This window comes from Caloenas nicobarica, chromosome 28 (genome assembly GCF_036013445.1).
Source record: "Caloenas nicobarica isolate bCalNic1 chromosome 28, bCalNic1.hap1, whole genome shotgun sequence".
NCBI lineage: Eukaryota > Metazoa > Chordata > Aves > Columbiformes > Columbidae > Caloenas > Caloenas nicobarica.
The window spans coordinates 2,601,571-2,621,434 of NC_088272.1; the positions used below are offsets into that span (position 1 = coordinate 2,601,571).

The 19,864-nt window shown below is 52.2% G+C and overlaps 1 protein-coding gene across 1 annotated transcript in view; it reads right to left on the reverse strand.

The window, feature by feature from the left end:
* Window positions 1–2,882: 2,882 nt before the first annotated feature.
* Window positions 2,883–19,864, reverse strand: part of LOC135999366 (olfactory receptor 14C36-like) — a gene marked incomplete at its 3' end in the record, with an annotated part of 28,581 nt that continues 11,599 nt past the window's right edge. Inside the window, exon 6 of the mRNA XM_065652922.1 lies at window positions 2,883–3,761. Within this exon, the coding sequence (XP_065508994.1) occupies window positions 2,883–3,761 (879 nt within the window). The remainder of the gene's footprint in view (window positions 3,762–19,864) is intronic.

The window sequence follows — 19,864 nt, forward strand, 5'->3', positions numbered from 1 at the left end:
TATGGCAGCATGGTCAGCAACCTCATACAATTGTTCTCAGTCCATCATTTCCTCCGGTCCAGATCCCTCTGTGTGGCCTTCCCACCCTCCAGCAGATCAACACTCCCACCCAATTTGGTGTCACCTGCAAGCTTACTGAGGGTGCACTCGATCCCCTCGTCCAGATCATTGACAAAGAGATTAAACAGAACTGGCGCCAATACTGAGCCCTGGGAACACCACGCATGACCGGCCACCAACTGGATTTGTCTCCATTCACCACAACTCTTTGGGCCGGGCCCTCCAGCCAGTTCTTTATCCATCGCAGATACACCATCCAGGCCATGAGCTGCAGATTCTCCAGAAGACGCTGTGGGATATGGTGTCAAAGGCTTTACTGAAGTCTACGTGCACAACACGCACAGCTTGTGTGGTGGATTCACTCCCCCACGACAGACTTTCCCTCATCTGCTAAGCCGGTCACCTTGTCACAGGAGGAGATCAGGTTGGTCAAGCAGGACTTGCCTTTCATAAAGCCATGCTGATTGGGCCCGATTGCTCGTCTCATATGTGTGACCGCACAGTCCCTTTCCCAGCCCTGTTCCTGCTCTTCCTGGGTAGGGGCTGTGGGTACGTTGGCAGGGGTTCTTTCCCAGCCACGTCCCTGCTGCTGGGCTGTCACCTCCAGAGACAGAACTGACCCCACAGTCCCCTTCACAGCCACACGCTGCTTACTGGATTAGGAGTTACCGAGACACAACTGACCTCATAATACCACACCCATCCATCCCCCTCCGTAGCACGCAGGACCCAACCAAGACTGAAGTGTGTTCTACATGGTCCTACACCTGCCCTTCTTTCCCACAGGCCCTAGACACCCATCTTGCTTCCTCACATTTTTTCAAATTTGTCAAATATATTTCCTACTAACAATGTGAGTGAAAAGCACTCCTCACTGGAACTGCTATACTTATGTTAACACTTCTATATCTGCACTTCTGCCTTTTTGTTTTTACTATTCTTCTACGTATTTTCTTCCAGAAACCTCTCCAAGGCAAAAAGTATTTCAAATCACAGAATAAGATTTGAAGAGAGCCCTTGTCTCACTCATCTTGTCTCACTCTCCTGCTCAGGGCAGGGTGAACCAGGGGAGGTTGCTCGAGGCCTCCTCCCAAGTTTGTACCATCCACAAAGGCACTGAAAGTGCACTCTGTTACATCATGGAAGGGGAGAATAAAGACATTCAACAGTGTTGACCCAAGTGCTGGTCACTGAGAGATGACACTGGTAACTGGCTGCATGGAGGACTTTGTACCACTGGTGATATTTGGGCTTGATGGTTCAGCCAACTTCCCACCCAGCATCCACTTCTTGAGCCCCATCAGCACCACTCTGCCCAGAAGGACACCATGGCTGAGGCCTTGCAAACACCCAGTACCCAACATGGCTTTCTTTCTCGTGTCCATTTGGGTTCAGCAATCCCTTCCTTGTCCTTCACATTCCTGGAAATGGCTGCAGGATGACATGTCCCATCCCCTTCCCAGGGAGGGAGGTAGGGTGGCCAGCCTGTTATTCTCCCAGTTCCTGTTCCTGCTCTTCTTGAAGATGGGTTTGAGGTCTGCATTTTCTAAGGACCCCAGATCCATTCTGGTTTCTACGGCACTTTTGAGAGCACAATATGGAATCATGGGCAAGGGTGACATAGCAGGCTGCAGAACTTGCAATGATCCTATCCAGGGAAGCTGAGATGAATCTCACTGGGCCACTGGGGTTTGTTCCTGGAGTCACACACAGAAATGTCAGGGTTCTGTGAGGTGTTCACATCTGAGCCGGCCTCATGGACTCCTTCTGCACCCAGGGATGTTCAGAGACAGAGCCTGTCCCTTTTGCACACAGAGGCAGGAGTCACAGTGTCTCTATGGGCTCCTGTTGCCACTCCCAAAGGACAGGAGACACCTCAGCCCTGTGGTGTGTCACCCTGCTCTGCACTCATCTGAGATGTCCCACGTCATGAGGAATGGACACGGGACCTCAGTTCAAGGAAGAAGATCCCAGTGGGTTGTTTCCCATGGGCTGTTACTCCCAATGTGAGTGACCTCGATGTTTGTCCCACAGGCCTTCTTGGCACTCCCAGGAATAGCTGATGGCATTTCTGCTCACTCGTGTTCATCTCACCTCATGTACATGATGTGCATGCCCGTATCTCATCTGAACAATGCAAACATGGACTTCTGACCTACTCATTCAGGAAAAAATTCTCAATCTGGTGTGACAGCCCAGTGCTGGAAAGGGAGGTTGTGAGGGGCCAGTCCATGACGATGCCCTGGGGCAGCTTCCGCGGGGTGTCCAGTGCACAGGGGCACAGCCCAGCCCCTGCTCTGCTGGTCCTGCAGGTCTCTGGCAGGAGGCCTGGCTGTGAGAGGACACTGCTGAGTGCCCAGCCCTGCACACACACACTGTGCAGCTGGACACTGGTGTTTCATCTGTGGCGATTTTCTTGGACGTGTTATTGAGAGAAGGTTTGGAAGAAGAGCTAAACCTTCAGGCCCTGCCCATAGAAGATCACCTTTCTTTCTGCAAAGGCTGTTGTGAGGCCAGCTCTGTCACAGCAGTGCCCATTGCCTGTCCCTGCCTGCGCTCACAGGACTGACACACAGCAGGACGGTGACCAAGCTGCCAGAGCACACAGATCATGGCTCCTCATTTACACAGCTACTGGTTATAATAGAAAAGGAGACAGTGATACAGAAAGGGAATGACAATGTTATCACAATTAAAAAAAAGCCAACAACCACAGAAAGTACAGATGAGAGACTGGACCTGCAACTAGTTACATTAAAATGGCTATGTAGAAGCAGATGGACAGTTTATTGCTTCAGAAAACACTAAGATATGAGTTTCCACAGGGCATCCTTGAGCTCCTGGTTCCTCATGCTGTAGATGAGGGGATTCACTGCTGGAGGCACCACTGAGTACAGAACAGACACCACCAGGTCCAGGGATGGGGAGGAGATGGAGGGGGGCTTCAGGTAGGCAAACATTCCAGTGCTGACAAACAGGGAGACCACGGTCAGGTGAGGGAGGCACGTGGCAAAGGCTTTGTGCCGTCCCTGCTCAGAGGGGATCCTCAGCACGGCCCTCAAGATCTGCACATACGAGAAAAGAATGAAAATAAAACACCCAAATATTACTAAGAGACTAACCACAAGAAGCCCAAGTTCCCTGAGGTAGGAGTTTGAGCAGGAGAGCTTGAGGATCTGGGGAATTTCGCAGAAGAACTGGTGCAGGGCATTGCCCTTGCACAGTGGCAGTGAAAATGTATTGGCCGTGAGCAGCAGAGCATCGAGAAACGCACTGGCCCAGGCAGCTGCTGCCATGTGGACACAAGCTCTGCTGCCCAGGAGGGTCCCGTAGTGCAGGGGTTTGCAGATGGCAACGTAGCGGTCGTAGGACATGATGGTGAGGAGGGAATACTCTCCACCAAATAAGAAACCTACAAAGAAGACCTGGGCAGCACATCCTGCATAGGAAATGACCCTGGTATCCCACAGTGAGTTGACCATGGATTTGGGGACAGTGATGGAGATGGAGCCCAGGTCAAGGAGGCCGAGGTTGAGGAGGAAGAAGTACATGGGGGTGTGGAGTTGCTGGTCACAGGCTATGGTGGTGATGATGAGGCCGTTGCCCAGGAGGGCAGCCAGGTAGATGCCCAGGAAGAGCCAGAAGTGCAAGAGCTGCAGCTCCCGTGTGTCTGTGAACGCCAGGAGGAGGAACTGGGTGATGGAGCTGCTGTTGGACATTTGCTCCGCCTGTGAACATGAGGACCTGTCATAGGAGGAAAAGACAGTGACAAGTTAGGGGAGACTTCTCTGAGCAAAATAACAATGCCATTTCTCATGGAAAACCTCATACTTGAAGGAGGCATGTGTCAGCTAATTCTCCTTTCCTACCAAATGACAAACACAGGTCATCACAGCTTAAAATACAGCTTGGGCACCTAGTTTCCATGAACACACCTCCGGGGTAAGACCCCCTGGGTTGGTGTCAGAACTGAAATGGACCCACATTCCCACCCCAAGTCCAGAGAGTCAGAGCACCAGGGACAGGTGGAGAAACAGGGAAGAACACTGCAGTGCTCCTGAAAAATAAAGCAAGGACAGAAAGGCAGACGGGCATGATGTGAAACCTTCTCCTTACCTGGCTGTGCTGCTGCCACTCACATGATGACACTGTACAGCAAGTACTTTTAGCACATTTTTTGTGTACCACGTTCCAGAAACCCTTCACCTGGAGGTCCAGCTGCTGAGGTGGAGACTTGTTACCTGGACCCCATGGCTTTGGGGCAGAGGCTCTGCTGGGGAGGAGAGGAGACCAGGGGGTTGCACTGGGAAATGTGTCTGCACTGCAGGGGATGGCAGGGGGCTTCCTGAATCCCCTCCCCAGCATTTCTGGTTGCAGCTCCCAACCCCTGCCCATGTCTCTGCTGCATGGAGCTGTCCCTGCTGGGAGCTGTTTCTGTGTCCCTGGGTCTGCTCCCTGTCAGTGTCCCAGAGCCCATCCCCCATGCTCAGCTCTGTCCTGCTCACACCTCCTGGCAACGGGCACTGCCCAGGGGCAGCTCTGTGTGCGCAGGGGCTCAGGAGCAGCTCTGACAAGTCCTAATGAGAACTGGGGTCTTAGCGCCTTCTCCAGGGCAGAGAAATAAATTCCCATGTCCCACTGCCCACCCAGCCAACCAGGAGTGGAAAAAACTCAAAACTTAAAATCACCCCTATCAGATAAATACTTCCTCAGTGTCCGTCAGAAGGAACCTCTGCAAATGTCCTGGGGGTGAGCTGGAGCTGTGAGCTGTCCTGACCCACGCAGTTCCTTCTCAACAGCTGAAAGACCCTGCCCTGTCAAGGGTCGCTCCTTCCCCCCACAGCTTCTCCCCTCAGTGTTGTTGGGATCTCCCCGGGCAGGCTGAGCGCTGACCCTGGCAGGCGGCAGAGTCCCTGCCCCGGCACAGCCCTGGGGTGCAGGGACCCTGCTCTGCAGGACAGCCCTGGGCACCCCTGGGTGCACACCCGGCTTCACCCCCTGCAGCTGGGAGAAGGCAGCTGTTGTGCCCGGTCCATGCAGAGAATCCCTGCTGAGGTGCAGATCCTTCTTCTCCACACCAGCCATGGGATGTGCCAGCTCTGGGAGATAACTGCAGGATCCGTATCAGCACCACCCTTCACCCAGAGACTTACTGTGTTAAGGACTGTTAAGATTTCACCTCCAGTGAGCTCTCAGCTGTCTCAACACCCCAGACTGCATTTCCCCTCTCTCTGCCTGGTTCCTGTCCCCTCGGTGCTGCAGGCAGAGCCCTCAGCCCTGCTGCGCTTTGCAGAGGAGCTGCTCCTGGGCAGAGCTGTCTCTCTGCAGCGCTGCCGCTTGCCATGAGCTCCCTGTGTCCCAGGAGCCCAGCCCAGCTCAGCAGCACAGGAGCAGCCCATGATGTCCCTTTCTCTGTCCCCTCCTGGTTCCCTTGTGGTGTTCCTGGATCTCCGGGGCAATGTTCCATGAAACAGTGTGAAGTAATCAGTGATGTTTCTTCTCTCACCTCTACAGAGACACTTCTTTCCTGCAGTAGCATTTTTCATATTAGAAAAGAATTTGGGCATGAGAACCATTTTTTCTTGTCCCATTGTTAGAGAGGACACATGAAAGTTATAGCAAAGGATCCAATTTTTCCAAGCTGGGGAGGAATATCTTCAGTTGAAGGCATTTAGCCATTTTATTCTGGTTTTATACTCGTAGGGCTAGAGAGACATTCAGCAATCTTTGGCCATGTCATGTCTGTGCTCTGAGGCAAAGCCTTTGCACACATGGGATCTTGGACACTTGGTACCAGGTTTCCTTGGGGCAGGTCAGAGGTTTCCTGGTGCCACAGCTGGGGTGGTTCAGCCCAGATGTGAGGCAATGGCCTCAGCCAGGGACCTGACTGGCTGAGCTGGAGCTGTCAGTGTTGCAGACAGAGCTGTGACACGGATGGAATAAACTGCCAAGGCAGGGTGGCAGAAGTTAGTTCATCTGGTCTGCAAGGACAGCAGCCTCCAAGCACAGCAACAGTCCAGATCAAAACTCAGTCTAGATCTATAAGTCAATTCAAGAGCCCTATAATGAGCTGTTCCTTCTGCAGGAACAGTTAAAGGAGAAACAAAGACACCGTGTGGGTACAGATTAATTTAGTAAGGGAGAGAAGTGATATTCTCTGTGTCTCTGGTCCTCCATCTTCACCAGCAAGGTCTCCCAGGCCTCTGTGACTGGAGGGAGAACAACCAGCAGTGGATGGGGATCAAGTCAGGGGTCCCTGGAACTAACACAATCCTTTCCAGTCTATGGGACAGGAGGGGCAGCATCCCAGGAGCTGAGACAGCAGGACCATGTCACAGTGAGGCCACTCTCCACCTTCTTGGAAAGCTCATGGAGACTGGGGGGACGCCCTGACCACTGGCAGCTCTCACACATTGTGTGCACTTTTCAAAAATGCCCAGTGGGTGAGCGGGGGAACTAAGGGCTGTGCCCCAGAACATGTCCACTGGGACCCCATTTCGGGGTGTCTGAAAGAGAAGGTGACGGGGTTTACCCAGGGCAGGTTGTGCCTGTCCATCCTCTTTGCTTTCTGTGAGGAAAGGACAGGGTTGCTGGACGTGGGGAGAGCAGTGGTGGTCTGTTACCTGGAAGTCAGCAGGGCATTCAGCATCATCCCCCACAATATTCTTGTGTCCAAGGTAGGATATTATGGTCTGCATTGCTATGCAAGTAGATGTGTAAAAAACAATCTGGATGGTTGGGCTTGGAAAGGTGCTACAGAAAGGGAGAAACTTTCCAATCCTGAGGACAGTCAAGCCCTGGAAGCTGTTTCCCAGGGGTGCGCATCCACTCTACCCCAGAAAGTGCCCATATATGTGTTTGGATAAAGCCCTGAGTAATCTGGTCCGACCGTGCTTTGAGCAGGAGGTTGGTCAAGACACCTCCTGATGTCCCTTTGAGCCTGAATGATGCTGTTCTTTCATCCCCTTCATGTTTTCCATTTAGACAAAGCTCTCAGGTTCTCTCTGACCACAGAAATAATTTACATGAGGTGCAGGGCTGCTTTACAAGTACCCCCAAAAAGCCCTGACCACAGAAATAATTTACATGACGTGCAGGGCTGCTTTACAAGTCCCCTCAAATAGCACTGACCACAAGTTTTGAATCCCTTTCCATTTGTCCTGACCCAAGATCTTCTTTTGTGCTGTCTCAATGCCCTTCCAGAAAGAACAGCCCACCTTGCTAATCCTTTCAGAGCAGGTTGTTCAACAGGTGTCAGCATCCATGTATAGACTCTGCACATCAACCAGACATCAAATCCATTATTACAGAAATGGTGACAAGGCACTTGACCAGCTTCTTGCACCCAGGAATCAGCATTTCTTGTCTGCTGAGATTACAGTGAACATCTAAACTGTAAGTGCAGAGCATGTGAGTCCTCGTTGGGTATCCTGGCTTGTCTCATGACCCATGTGGTGCTTCAGGCTGTGAAGAGAATCAAAACCAACTTTTGGCTGGGGTAGTTTCATTTTACATGTGTTACAATGGGCAGATGAAGGGAGCTCAGAACTCCAGACTCTGCTGCACCATTGGAACTTCAGAGACTGGAAGTGCAGGTGACGGTGTGTGTCAGTGCACACCACATAAGCATTCTGGCTTCCTTTGTGCCTTTGTACCAAAGCTCAGCCTGCTCAGATTTTGGAAGGATTGCTTCAAACCTCTGTGACCCAAATCTCTACAACTGTCTCTCCTCAACAGTCTTTTACCCCAGGAAGGGGAAAACTTCCAATGCAGGCACCGAGCCAGTGCCCAACCTGCCTGGGGAGCCAGGACAGTTGTGCCACACAACAGCAGCCTCTGAGGGAAGCTGGAGGCGATGGAATGGAAATGGTTTCAACCCAAATCATAGAATCAGAGAATCAGATAATCATACAATCAAAGAATCATAAAATCATTTAGGCTGGAAAAGACCCTTAAGAACACGGATTCCAACCATAAATCAAACACTGTCAAGTCCACCACTAAACCATATCCCAAAGCCCCACATCTCCACCTCTTTTAAAGACCTCCAGCAATGGAAGCCCAAATCCTGAGCTGACAGGACACCATTGGCTGCAGTTAGACACAAAATACCTGTCATGACTGTGAGTTCAGATCTCGCTGGCAGAATGTCTCACACCCCTCACTGAGGAGGGCAGGGTGTTGGGGAGATGGGAGCATGTTTCAGTTTCCCAGATCACAGGACAGAGCCCAAGCCATCCTTCCCTTCAGCTCTGGCATCCCATTTCCTGAGATGAAAAGCTGGTGGGCCTTCTGTGGATAATCACGTTAAAACCCACCAATAATCAATCAAGTGTTTGTGTAATTTGTCTAGCAATGTCAGTATTTAAAGAAAAAAAAAGTTTAGCATGCTTATATTTAAATATCTGTAAAATGATACTCTGCATCTGTGGTAGCCCCTCTGGCAGTGCCAATCCAATAGGTATTTGCAGCATAAGGTACAATACCCCATCCGGAAGTACATATCTAAGTGGTTCCTATGAAGGGTGGTCTGGCAAAAATCACCCTGTTCCTCCCCACGTGCACCGACACTGCTCATGTGCCTCTGCAGAGAGTGGCAGAAGCTGGATGCCCTTCTTGGGACAGACTCCTTCCAGGAGAGACACAGCAATGGGGGTAACTCATCAGGTTTTTACGGCACTGCACTCACTATCAGTTTTGACATATTCAGTGTTTTCCTGTGACTACTCTTTCTGCACAAATGATCATAAAAAGACACCCATTTAGTAAGCCATGGTCATAAAGGGGCTCTTATGGACAAGAAAGCTCACCATGAACTCTGGGGAGAGCGAGGAAGTTTATAGTAAGCACCAGGAAGAACAAAAGAGCTCAAGGCCTCTTCTGAAGAGCGGGAGGCCCTGAGCAGCAGAGATTGGCCATGTGTAGGTGTGGGAGAGGGACAGGGCATGTCAGGGAGAAGCAATGAGATGGCTGATGGCTTTAGTGAACCCTTACAGCCATGGCTGAGCCCAGGAATGGAAAGCAGCTGTTGTCTGCAGGTGGAGGAGGAATAGGAGCAAGACTTTCCTGGGAATATGGAAGGAAGGAAGAAAGGCCTCTCTTGGGCTAATCATATATGGCAGTGACATTTCCATCTTGTGGGCATGGCTGTGCCTGGGAGATGGGGAATGGCTGCTGCTGGGGGTGGCTGTGCTCAGGCATGGCCCATGAGGTTTCCCTGCTCTGCTCCTCTCTTACACTGCCCAGTCCTGGATGGACCTCAGGAAATACCCATGAACCTGGTGGATGCATGAACATCCTGGAGTGATGGGATATGGATCCAAATAGAGGATTCAAGCAAGTTTGAGACTGGGACATTGAGGTGATTGGTGACCATTGCCAGGGGTATAAAAGAAGATTGATGAGTTGTGAAGAACTCACAGGCATTTCCAACTCCACAGAAAACCAGAGCCTTGCAGCTAAAGCAACAGCACTTGACATAAAACCCACCCCCAAAACACAAAACACTCACACTGACCACACAAAAAGCCTTGAAAAACATTTGAGAAAAATCTACCAGGTCCCAGGGGTCAAGTCTCATCCATTCTGGTGATAAACAAGCATCAAGGGCTGACAGGGCATCAGAGTCACCTCCACATTGCCCTCACCACCCGTAACCAGTGTCTCCAAGTCTTTGCTTCACGAGCCTCCAGGGACAGGGACCTCGACTGGTTGTTTCCTTCACAGCTGAGTCAGTGCTGGCCCTTCATGGGGTCCCAAGCACCCTCAGAAACTTGAGTTCCACTTCTGCCTTTCACTTCATCAGAGGTTTGTTCCTTCTTTCAGCAGCTGCAGTTCAGGATCACGGCAGCAGAGGGCTCATTAACATCCAAAATGCCCTTACAAGCCAAGGCTCTGTGCATCCTTTTCCTAAAGGCTTCAAGTCTGGTCTTGATGATTAGGGAGATTTCAGGAATAGCCAAATAGAGAGCATTTCCATAATAAAGAAGAATAAATCAGTATTTCTTCTATTGTCTTTGCCCCTCTCCCTCCTCCCCGTTTCCCAAAGAGGTGGTATCTTATTGATCTGGAGCATTTTCTGATGAACACAAAACAATATGTGTAGGAAAGTGGGTGCCTGATGCACCACTTGAGTGAGGAGACATGCCAGGACAGCTCAAGAGGAATCACACTCCTCTGGAGCACAAGGCTGTCCTGCAAGGTTTCTCAGATTTCCTGAGCTCCTTCACCCATCAGACAGACTTCCATGTCACCACCTCTATTGGCTGCTGTCCCTCAGTATGTCAAAGTCTTCTCCTCTGGAGCCCACCAGCCTGCGCTCTGCTGCTGGCCTTCCTCCCTCCCCTCTGGTGCCTGGAATCCCACTGTTGCCTGGTCACCACAGCCAAGGTGGACACTGATGTTCACATCCCTCACCAGCTCTTCTTTGTTTCCCAGTTCCACATCCAGGTGAGCATCACCCTTGTTGTCCCACCAGGCAGCCACGTTAAGCAGTCGGCCCAAGATCTTCTGGACTGTTGATACCCACTGCTTTGCCTGGCCAGTGGATGATAGGGCAATGACAGTTCCCTATAGGAACCTGCTCATTTACTTGTGACTTCCTCAGGTTGCTGACAGAAGATCTTTTCCATTTCTTCTCCATGATCAAGTAGTTTGTAACACCCAACACATTGTCACCGTCTACTGGGTTTACATGGCAAAGTCTTGTAACTGGGGATGAGTGTGGGCGTGCTACAGTTGTCACCTCTCTGAGGAGACAACGGGAGTTTGACTGGCATCAGGAAGAGCCAATTTCAGCTGGCTCCAAGATGGACTCACTCCTTGCCCAGTCTGAGCCACTCAGTGATGCTGGCAGCACCTCTGTGATATTGTATTTGAGAAAGGGTAAAAAACGCTGCACAACAGCAGGTGGGAGAGAGGAAGGAGGAAATGTGAGAGAAAAATTGCTGCAAACACCAAGGTCATATCCCATAGGACCCAAGTAGGTCCCTCAGCAGGCCAAAGCCTGCTCTCCTGAAATCCTGCTCTTTGCCTTGTTATCATCTTCCAGGAGCCTCAGCTCTCCTTTCTCATCTCTGACTGTTACACCCCTGACCAACCCTTTCTGGTTTGTAAGTGTGAAGTCCCACAGGGCACCTCACCTCACTGACTCCTCAGTCACCCGTGTCAGGAAGATGTTGTCCATGAGCTCCAAAACCCTCCTGCATGGCTGGTACCTTGCAGATATTGGGATATCTTAGATTTGCCATGAGGACACTGCCTGGAAACGAGGCTTCTTTCCTTTGTCTGAAGGAGGCCTCATCTAATTCCTCCTCCTCATCAGTGAGTCAGTAGCTGATGTCCACCCACCACAACATTGCCCATGTTGTTCTGCCCTTTCATGCTGACTCCTCAACTTTCAGCTGATATTCTCTGTCCCCAGGCAGAGCTCCACGCATTCCTGCTGCCGTCCCACATGAAGGGAAACTTCCCCTCTAAGTCCAGACCTCTGGCATTACGAGCACTAGCCCCCCAAGACCGCAGAGTTTCTCCTGCAGGTGATATTCGTAGTGTCCTGTAACTCCTCATGATGTTATCTTGGGATAGACGCTCTCATCAGGATAAACCGTCTGCATGTAAACACTAACAGCTGGAGCTTCTTCTCCCCTTGGCTGTGGCTGTTGTCTCCAGCTCTGATGCCTGTGAGGAGACACCTTGTCCTTACAGCACAGGGGCCTCATGGCCTCCTTGTCCCCAGCCAGGAACCTGGGAGGTGTGGGACCATAGTCCTGCCCTTGGCCTTGCACAGCCCCACATCACACTGTCCCAGGAAGGGCCCTGGGCAACGTGGGAGGGACAGGATCTGCCTTCCCAGGGCTGGGGATCAGGGCTTGGCCCTTGGATTAGTGAAACACATCCAGGTTTGCTCAGCATCAGAGAGACCTTCACCTTGCTTGTCCTGACCTGTCATCTCTGCCTCCAGTTTTCTTCTCTAACCAGACCCTGGGGTCAGTTCCTCAGTAGTGTTCCTCAGTGGGACCCATTAACATTACAAGAAACTTTGGAGTTTGAATCTGACTTGGACTTCTTGAGAGGTTTCTTCAGCTTCCTCCAGGGTCTGAGGTTCATGGACTCAGCAGCAAACCCACCAGAGGGGTCATTAAAGCGCCTTGGGCTGCTCCTGTGCTGCTGAGCTGGGCTGGGCTCCTGGGACACAGGGAGCTCATGGCAAGCGGCAGCGCTGCAGAGAGACAGCTCTGCCCAGGAGCAGCTCCTCTGCAAAGCGCAGCAGGGCTGAGGGCTCTGCCTGGGGATCTCAGGGAGACGAGCAAGGCAGAGAGAGATTAAAGGTGGTCAGGATGGGGAGGATGACTGAGAGCTCACTGGAGGAGAAATCTTTGCAGCCCTTGCCATGGTAAGTCTCTGGGTGCAGGGCAATACAGCTGTAGCTCCTGGAGGCATCTCCTCAAGTTAGCACAGGCACAGCTTGTGGGATCAGTAAGGAGGGGGCTCTTGTCAGGCAATTTTGAACAGCTGTGAAGGTGGGTGAGCACCCAGGGGTGCCCAGGGCTGTCCTGCAGAGCAGGGTCCCTGCACCCCAGGGCTGTGCCGGGGCAGGGACTCTGCCGCCTGCCAGGGTCAGCGCTCAGCCTGCCCGGGGAGATCCCCACGGTGCTGTGGGGAGAAGCTGTGGGAGGAAGGAGCCACCCCTATCAGGGCAGGAAAGGTGCTTCTGCTGTGGAGAGGCTGCTGTGTGGATCAGTTCTGCTCACAGCTTCAGATCACCCCCAGGATTTTTCCGAGGGGATGCCTCAAAGAGAAGATCAATGCAAGGATTGTCTAGACAGATAGGGAGCTTTCCTGAGCCTGCCTTTTCAGTTTTCTATCCCGAGGGTTGGGGGGTGCAGAAAAGGATAAAGTGAAAATGAGCTCTCCTGCTTAAACAAGTCACTGAGACTCCTGAACTGCAACTCAGAGTCACCAGTACATCTGCCAGAAGCCTCATAACATCCCTTCAGCTGCTGCTCTGCCTGTGCACAGCACCAGCATCACATCTGCTGAACCCATCAGCCTTAGTCTGACCTGTCCTGTTTTCCAACCTGCAAACAGGAAGATGCCCCCAGGCAGTGCCCTGTGAACAGGCAGGATCTGTAGAGCCAGGGTGAGGGCACAGAGAGTGGGATGGGGTCTGTGAGTGCTGACAGGGAAGAGACATGTACAGGGAAACACCGCCCAGGGGGAGAATCTCCAGACATCAGGGAAATGATCAGAAATGAGAGGAAACTAAACTCAGAATTGATATGGGAGGGAGAACACGTAAAACTCTGTATTATCCCCTGCAGTGGAGATGCCTCCTGTGAGCAGCCCCCTCGCCTCCTCTCCCACCCAGCAAAGCCTCTGCCCTCAGGGCCGGGGGCTCCAAGGCATGAAGCAGCTCCTGTGCAGCCAGAGCTCCAGTTCCCTCTGCAGAGCACAGGGGCTGAGAGCAGCTGCCCGGCAATGCTGGTGTGTGGGAGGTGGCTGCACAGCTGGGGAAGGGTGACGCTGTCTGAGTGCCCGGCTGCCTCTGCCCTGGCCTCTCTCACACCCACCCTCACCGCAGTTTCCTTCTTGCTCCACTGCTCTGGGTCACTGCTGTTGTGATCTGGTTCTTGCTGTCAGGCTCTCTGGGGATGGGAGTTTCAGCTGCAGAGTCACAGCCTGATCTTGTGGGTCCTTTCCTGCAGCTGTGTCCATGGGAACACGTGTCCCAGCTTTGCTCTGCCCTGTGGGGCTGTGGGCAATGCAGTGTGTGGGGCTGGGGAAAGAGCTGAGTCTCCCTGAATCAAATGGCATCATTAGGACACTTGGATATCTCCTGGGGGTTACCACAGATGCTCTGAACTATCCTTCAGGATGCAAACCGGTCCTACAGCATCTGTGTGGTATCTGAAGGTTCCAAGGAGAAGCTGTGACAGACAAAATGCTGTTTGGTTTGTGAAATGAGCCGTGTATATCCTGAGCTAAACAGGCTGAGACCTTAGGAGAGGGTGAGACGTGTCATGGTCTGAGGTGGGTCCCTCTGCTCTCAGCAGTGCCTGGTAGCTTTTCAGGGTAACATGGGAGTGTGATCAGCCTCCATCTCAGAAAGGTGCCAGCCCAGGGCAGCTGGAGCAAGACAGAGGGACAGAGCAGCTGCCCTCACTCTGCACTGACCCACAGGCATCCTCTGGTCTCGCAGGACTCGCTCTCTTCTCCTTGAGTGCAGCAGAAATGCTGAGGGTTTCTGACACTCAAAAACACTCCCCAGGCTGTGAGAGGAGAAGAAGCTGTAGAAACGCCAAACCTCTCAAACTCAGTTTCTCAGCCCTGCGGGTACAGATGCTGACAGTCCCTTCTGCACCAGGAGCGGTTCCATCTGACAAAGCTGAACCCCAGGACTGGCCCCTGCCCCACCCCATCACACAGGCTCAGGCTGACTCCTCAAGAGCCCCTGGGCAGAGACCCTGCTCTTCATTGCACACTCATCAAGCACCGACGAGGGTTCCAGCCAGGACGTTCTCCTGGAAAAAGAAAAGGGTCTCTTTGTGGGAGGGGCTGTGGGAAATGGCTTTGGTTTTTCCCAGAGAAGTGTCACCTAACTTGTCACTGTCTTTTCCTCCTTGCACAGGTCCTCATGCCCACAGGCAGCAAATGTCCAACAGCAGCTCCATCACCCAGTTCCTCCTCCTGGCGTTCGCAGACACACGGGAGCTGCAGCTCTTGCACTTCTGGCTCTTTCTGGGCATCTACCTGGCTGCCCTCCTGGGCAACGGCCTCATCATCACCACCATAGCCTGTGACCAGCACCTCCACACCCCCATGTACTTCTTCCTGCTCAACCTCTCCCTCCTCGACCTGGGCTCCATCTCCATCACTGTCCCCAAATCCTTGGCCAACTCTCTGTGGGATACCAGGCTCATTTCCTTTGCAGGATGTGCTGCCCAAGTCTTCTTTGTAGGTTTCTTGATTAGTGCAGAGTATTCTCTTCTGACCATCATGGCCTATGACCGCTACGTTGCCATCTGCAAACCCCTGCACTACGGGACCCTCCTGGGCAGCAGAGCTTGTGTCCACATGGCAGCAGCTGCCTGGGCCACTGGGTTTCTCACTGCTCTGCTGCACACGGCCAATACATTTTCACTGCCACTGTGCAAGGGCAATGCCCTGGACCAGTTCTTCTGCGAAATCCCCCAGATCCTCAAGCTCTCCTGCTCACACACCTACTTCAGGAAAGCTGGGCTTATTGTGGTTAGTGTCTGTTTAGGATTTGGGTGTTTTGTGTTCATTGTGCTGTCCTACGTGCAGATCTTAAGGGCAGTGCTGAGGATCCCCTCTGAGCAGGGACGGCACAAAGCCTTTTCCACGTGCCTCCCTCACCTGACCGTGGTCTCCCTCTATGTCAGCACTGCCATATTTTCCTACCTGAAGCCCCCCTCCATCTCCTCCCCATGGCTGGACCTGGTGGTGTCTGTTCTGTACTCAGTGGTGCCTCCAGCAGTGAACCCCCTCATCTACAGCATGAGGAACCAGGAGCTCAAGGATGCCCTGTGGAAACTCATATCTTAGTGTTTTCTGAAGCAATAAACTGCCCATCTGCTTCTGCATTGCAGTTTTAATGTCACTAGTTACAGGTCCAGCCTCTCATCTGTATTTTCTGTTGTTATCGGTTGGTGTTTTTTTACTGTTATAATGTTGTCGTCCCCTTTCTAATTCACTGTCTGCTTTTCTTTTATAACCACTGGCTGTGTAAATGAGGATCCATGATCTGTCTGTATTTAAACAAAATAAAGCATCCTGTAATGACTTCATTTCCCCCCAAGGGGGAACCCCCCAAAAGGTGATGGACCCCCTGCCCTGTTGGGCAGAGAGGGAAGACCTGAGACAGCCCCTGTCCTGTCGCTGTTGGGCAGAGGTAGGGGGTCAAACAGCTGAGGAGGGTTGGAAGCGAGTTCCAGTTAGGAGTCACGGGCAACTCCCCTCCCTCCTGCTTTGCTTCCCCAGGTGCCCCTCCGGAATAGGTTTGAGGCCCTAGATATTGAAGAAGTCGTAGGTGGGGATGTGGTGCAAGGGCCACCTACGAGGTCACATAGGAAGAGGCGATCGACTCCACGCCTCAAGACTGCCTCCGATAAGAAAGAAAGAAGGGTAATTGTGGTCGGCAATTCCCTTCTGAGAGGGACGGAGGGCCCGATGTGCAGAGCTGACCCTCATCATCGGGAAGTCTGTAGCCTACCTGGAGCTCAGATCAGGGATATCGCCAGGGCGCTCCCCAAACTGGTGCGCCCAACGGACTATTACCCCCTACTGATCTTCCAGACAGATGGGGAGGAAGCGGCATCCCGTAGTCTGAGGGGAATGAAGAAAGACTTCAAGGCCTTGGGACGAATGGTGAAAGAGTCTGGGGCTCAAGTTATCTTGTCTTCCCTCCTTCCATTTTTGGGTGATCATGTGGGACGGAATAGAAAAATTAAGTCCGTAAATGATTGGCTTCGGGACTGGTGCTACAGGCAGGGCTTTGGGTTCTTTGATAACGGCTGGTTTTATAAGACGCCAGTCCGGTCAGTGATATGTGGGAAAGGTTTATCCCACAGGGGTAAAAGGATGCTGGGACAGGAATTAGCAGGGCTCATTTGGAGGGCTTTAAACTAGATTTGAAGGGGGATGGGGTTGTAGCTGGGCTTGCATCAGTGGGGCAGCATGCTGGAATCGATAAAGACCGGGAGGCCCCTCAGGCCCCTAGGGTGAAATCGGTGTACTCGGCTCGCTCCCTGAAGTGCCTGTACACCAATGCGCGCAGCATGGGGAATAAGCAGGAGGAGTTAGAAACCTGCGTTCGGTCAGGAGATTATGATCTGGTGGCATTAACAGAGACATGGTGGGACAGCTCACATGGCTGGAATGTGGTCATGGATGGCTATGCCCTTTTCAGGAAAGACAGGCCAGCCAGGCATGGTGGTGGAGTTGCTCTTTACGTGAGAGAGCAACTACAATGTATAGAGTACTGTCCAGGTGCGGTTGAGGAGCAAGTTGAGAGTCTGTGGGTGAGAATTAAGGGGCAGGCTGGCAGGGGTGACACTGTTGTGGGAGTCTATTACAGGCCACCAGATCAGAGTGAGGATGTTGATGAGGCCTTCTACGGGCAGCTGAGCGCGGCCTCACAGTCACAGGCTCTGGTTGTTATGGGGGATTTTAACTACCCTGATGTTTGCTGGAAGGACTACTCAGCCAGCCAGCCTCAGTCTAGGAGGTTCCTCCAGTGCATTGATGATAACTTTCTGATGCAAATGGTGGAGGAGCCGACTAGGAGAGGTGCGCCGCTGGATCTCGTCCTCGCTAACAAGGAGGGTCTGGTCGAAGCAGTAAAGGTGGGGGGCTGCCTTGGTTGCAGTGACCATGAGATGGTGGAGTTCAGAATCTCCTGTGGTGGGAGCAGAATACCGAGCAGAATTGCAACCCTGGACTTCAGCAGGGCCGACTTTGGCCTTTTCAAACAGTTGCTGGAGGAAATCTCGTGGGCAAGGCTGCTGGAAGGTAAAGGGGCCCAAGATAGTTGGTTAACTTTCAGGGACTGCTTCTACCAAGCTCAAGATCAGTGCATCCCGACGCGCAGGAAGCCAAGGAAGGGAGCCAGGAGACCTGCGTGGTTAAACAGGGAACTGCTGGGCAAACTCAAGTGGAAGAGGAGGGTTTACAAATCATGGAAGGAGGGGCTGGCCACTTGGGAAGAATATAAGGCTGTTGTCAGAGGATGTAGGGAGGCAACTAGGAAAGCTAAGGCCTCCTTAGAGTTAAACCTGGCGAGAGGGGTCAAGGACAACAGGAAGAGCTTCTTCAAATACATGGCAGATAAAACTAACACCAGAGGCAATGTAGGCCCACTGATGAACGGGGTGGGTGCCCTGGTGACAGAAGATACAGAGAAGGCAGAATTACTGAATGCCTTCTTTGTCTCTGTCTACTCTGCCGGAGGCTGTCCTGAGGAGCCCCGTGCCCCTGAGGCCCCAGAGGAAGGCAGGGCAATGGAGGAGTTTGTCTTAATTGATGAGGACTGGGTTAGGGACCAGTTAAGCAATCTGGACATCCATAAATCCATGGGTCCAGATGGGATGCACCCGCGGGTGCTGAGGGAGCTGGCTGAAGTCATTGCTGGACCGCTCTCCATCATCTTTGCCAAGTCTTGGGAAACGGGAGAGGTACCTGAGGACTGGAGGAAAGCAAATGTCACTCCGGTCTTCAAAAAGGGCAAGAAGGAGGACCCGGGCAACTATAGACCGGTCAGCCTCACCTCCATCCCTGGGAAAGTGATGGAACACCTTATCCTTGGTGCCATCTTAAGACATATCAAGGATAAGAGGGTCATCAGGGGCAGTCAACATGGCTTCACCAAGGGGAAGTCGTGCTTGACCAACCTCATAGACTTTTATGAAGACGTAACAAGGTGGATTGACGATGGCAGAGCAGTGGATGTGGTCTACCTTGACTTCAGCAAAGCATTTGACACCGTCTCCCACAGCATCCTCACGGCAAAACTGAGGAAGTGTGGACTGGATGATCGGGTAGTGAGGTGGACTGCAAACTGGCTGAAGGAGAGAAGCCAGAGAGTCGTGATCAATGGGGCGGAGTCTGGTTGGAGGCCTGTATCTAGTGGAGTGCCTCAAGGGTCAGTTCTGGGACCAATACTATTCAATATATTCATCAATGACTTGGATGAGGGAATTGAGTGTACTATCAGCAAGTTTGCTGATGACACCAAGCTGGGAGGAGTGGCTGACACGCCAGAGGGCTGTGCTGCCATCCAGTGAGACCTGGACAGGCTAGAGAGTTGGGCGGGGAAAAATTTAATGAAATATAACAAGGGCAAATGTAGAGTCTTGCATCTGGGCAGGAACAACCCCAGGTTCCAGTACAGGTTGGGGAATGACCTATTAGAGAGCAGTGTAGGGGAAAGGGACCTGGGGGTCCTGGTGGACAGCAGGATGACCATGAGCCAGCACTGTGCCCTTGTGGCCAAGAAGGCCAATGGCATCCTGGGGTGTATTAGAAGGGGGGTGGTTAGTAGGTCCAGAGAGGTTCTCCTCCCCCTCTACTCTGCCCTGGTGAGACCTCATCTGGAATATTGTGTCCAGTTCTGGGCCCCTCAGTTCCAGAAGGACAGGGAACTGCTGGAGAGAGTCCAGCGCAGGGCCACAAAGATGATTAAGGGAGTGGAGCATCTCCCTTATGAGGAAAGGCTGAGGGAGCTGGGTCTCTTTAGCTTGGAGAAGAGGAGACTGAGGGGTGACCTCATCAATGTTTATAGATATATAAAGGGTGGGTGTCACGAGGATGGAGCCAGGCTCTTCTCGGTGACAACCAACAGTAAGACAAGGGGTAATGGGTTCAAGCTGGAACACAAGAGGTTCCACTTAAATGTGAGAAGAAACTTCTTCTCAGTGAGGGTGACGGAACACTGGAACAGGCTGCCCAGGGAGGTTGTGGATTCTCCTTCTCTGGAGACATTCAAAACACGCCTGGACGCCTTCCTGTGTAACCTCACCTAGGTGTTCCTGCTCTGGCAGGGGGATTGGACTAGATGATCTTTCGAGGTCCCTTCCAATCCCTAACATTCTGTGATTCTGTGATTCTGTGATTAGTAGGAAACAGATTTCATCAGATTCATACAACAAGCATACTTTTGTCTGGTCAGGTCCTGGGCCACAAGGTGGGTGATGGATGGGTGTGGTATTTTGCAGTCAGTTGGGTCTCAGACACTCATAATCCAGTAAGAAGCACGTGGCTGTGAAGGGGACAGTGAGGTCAGTTT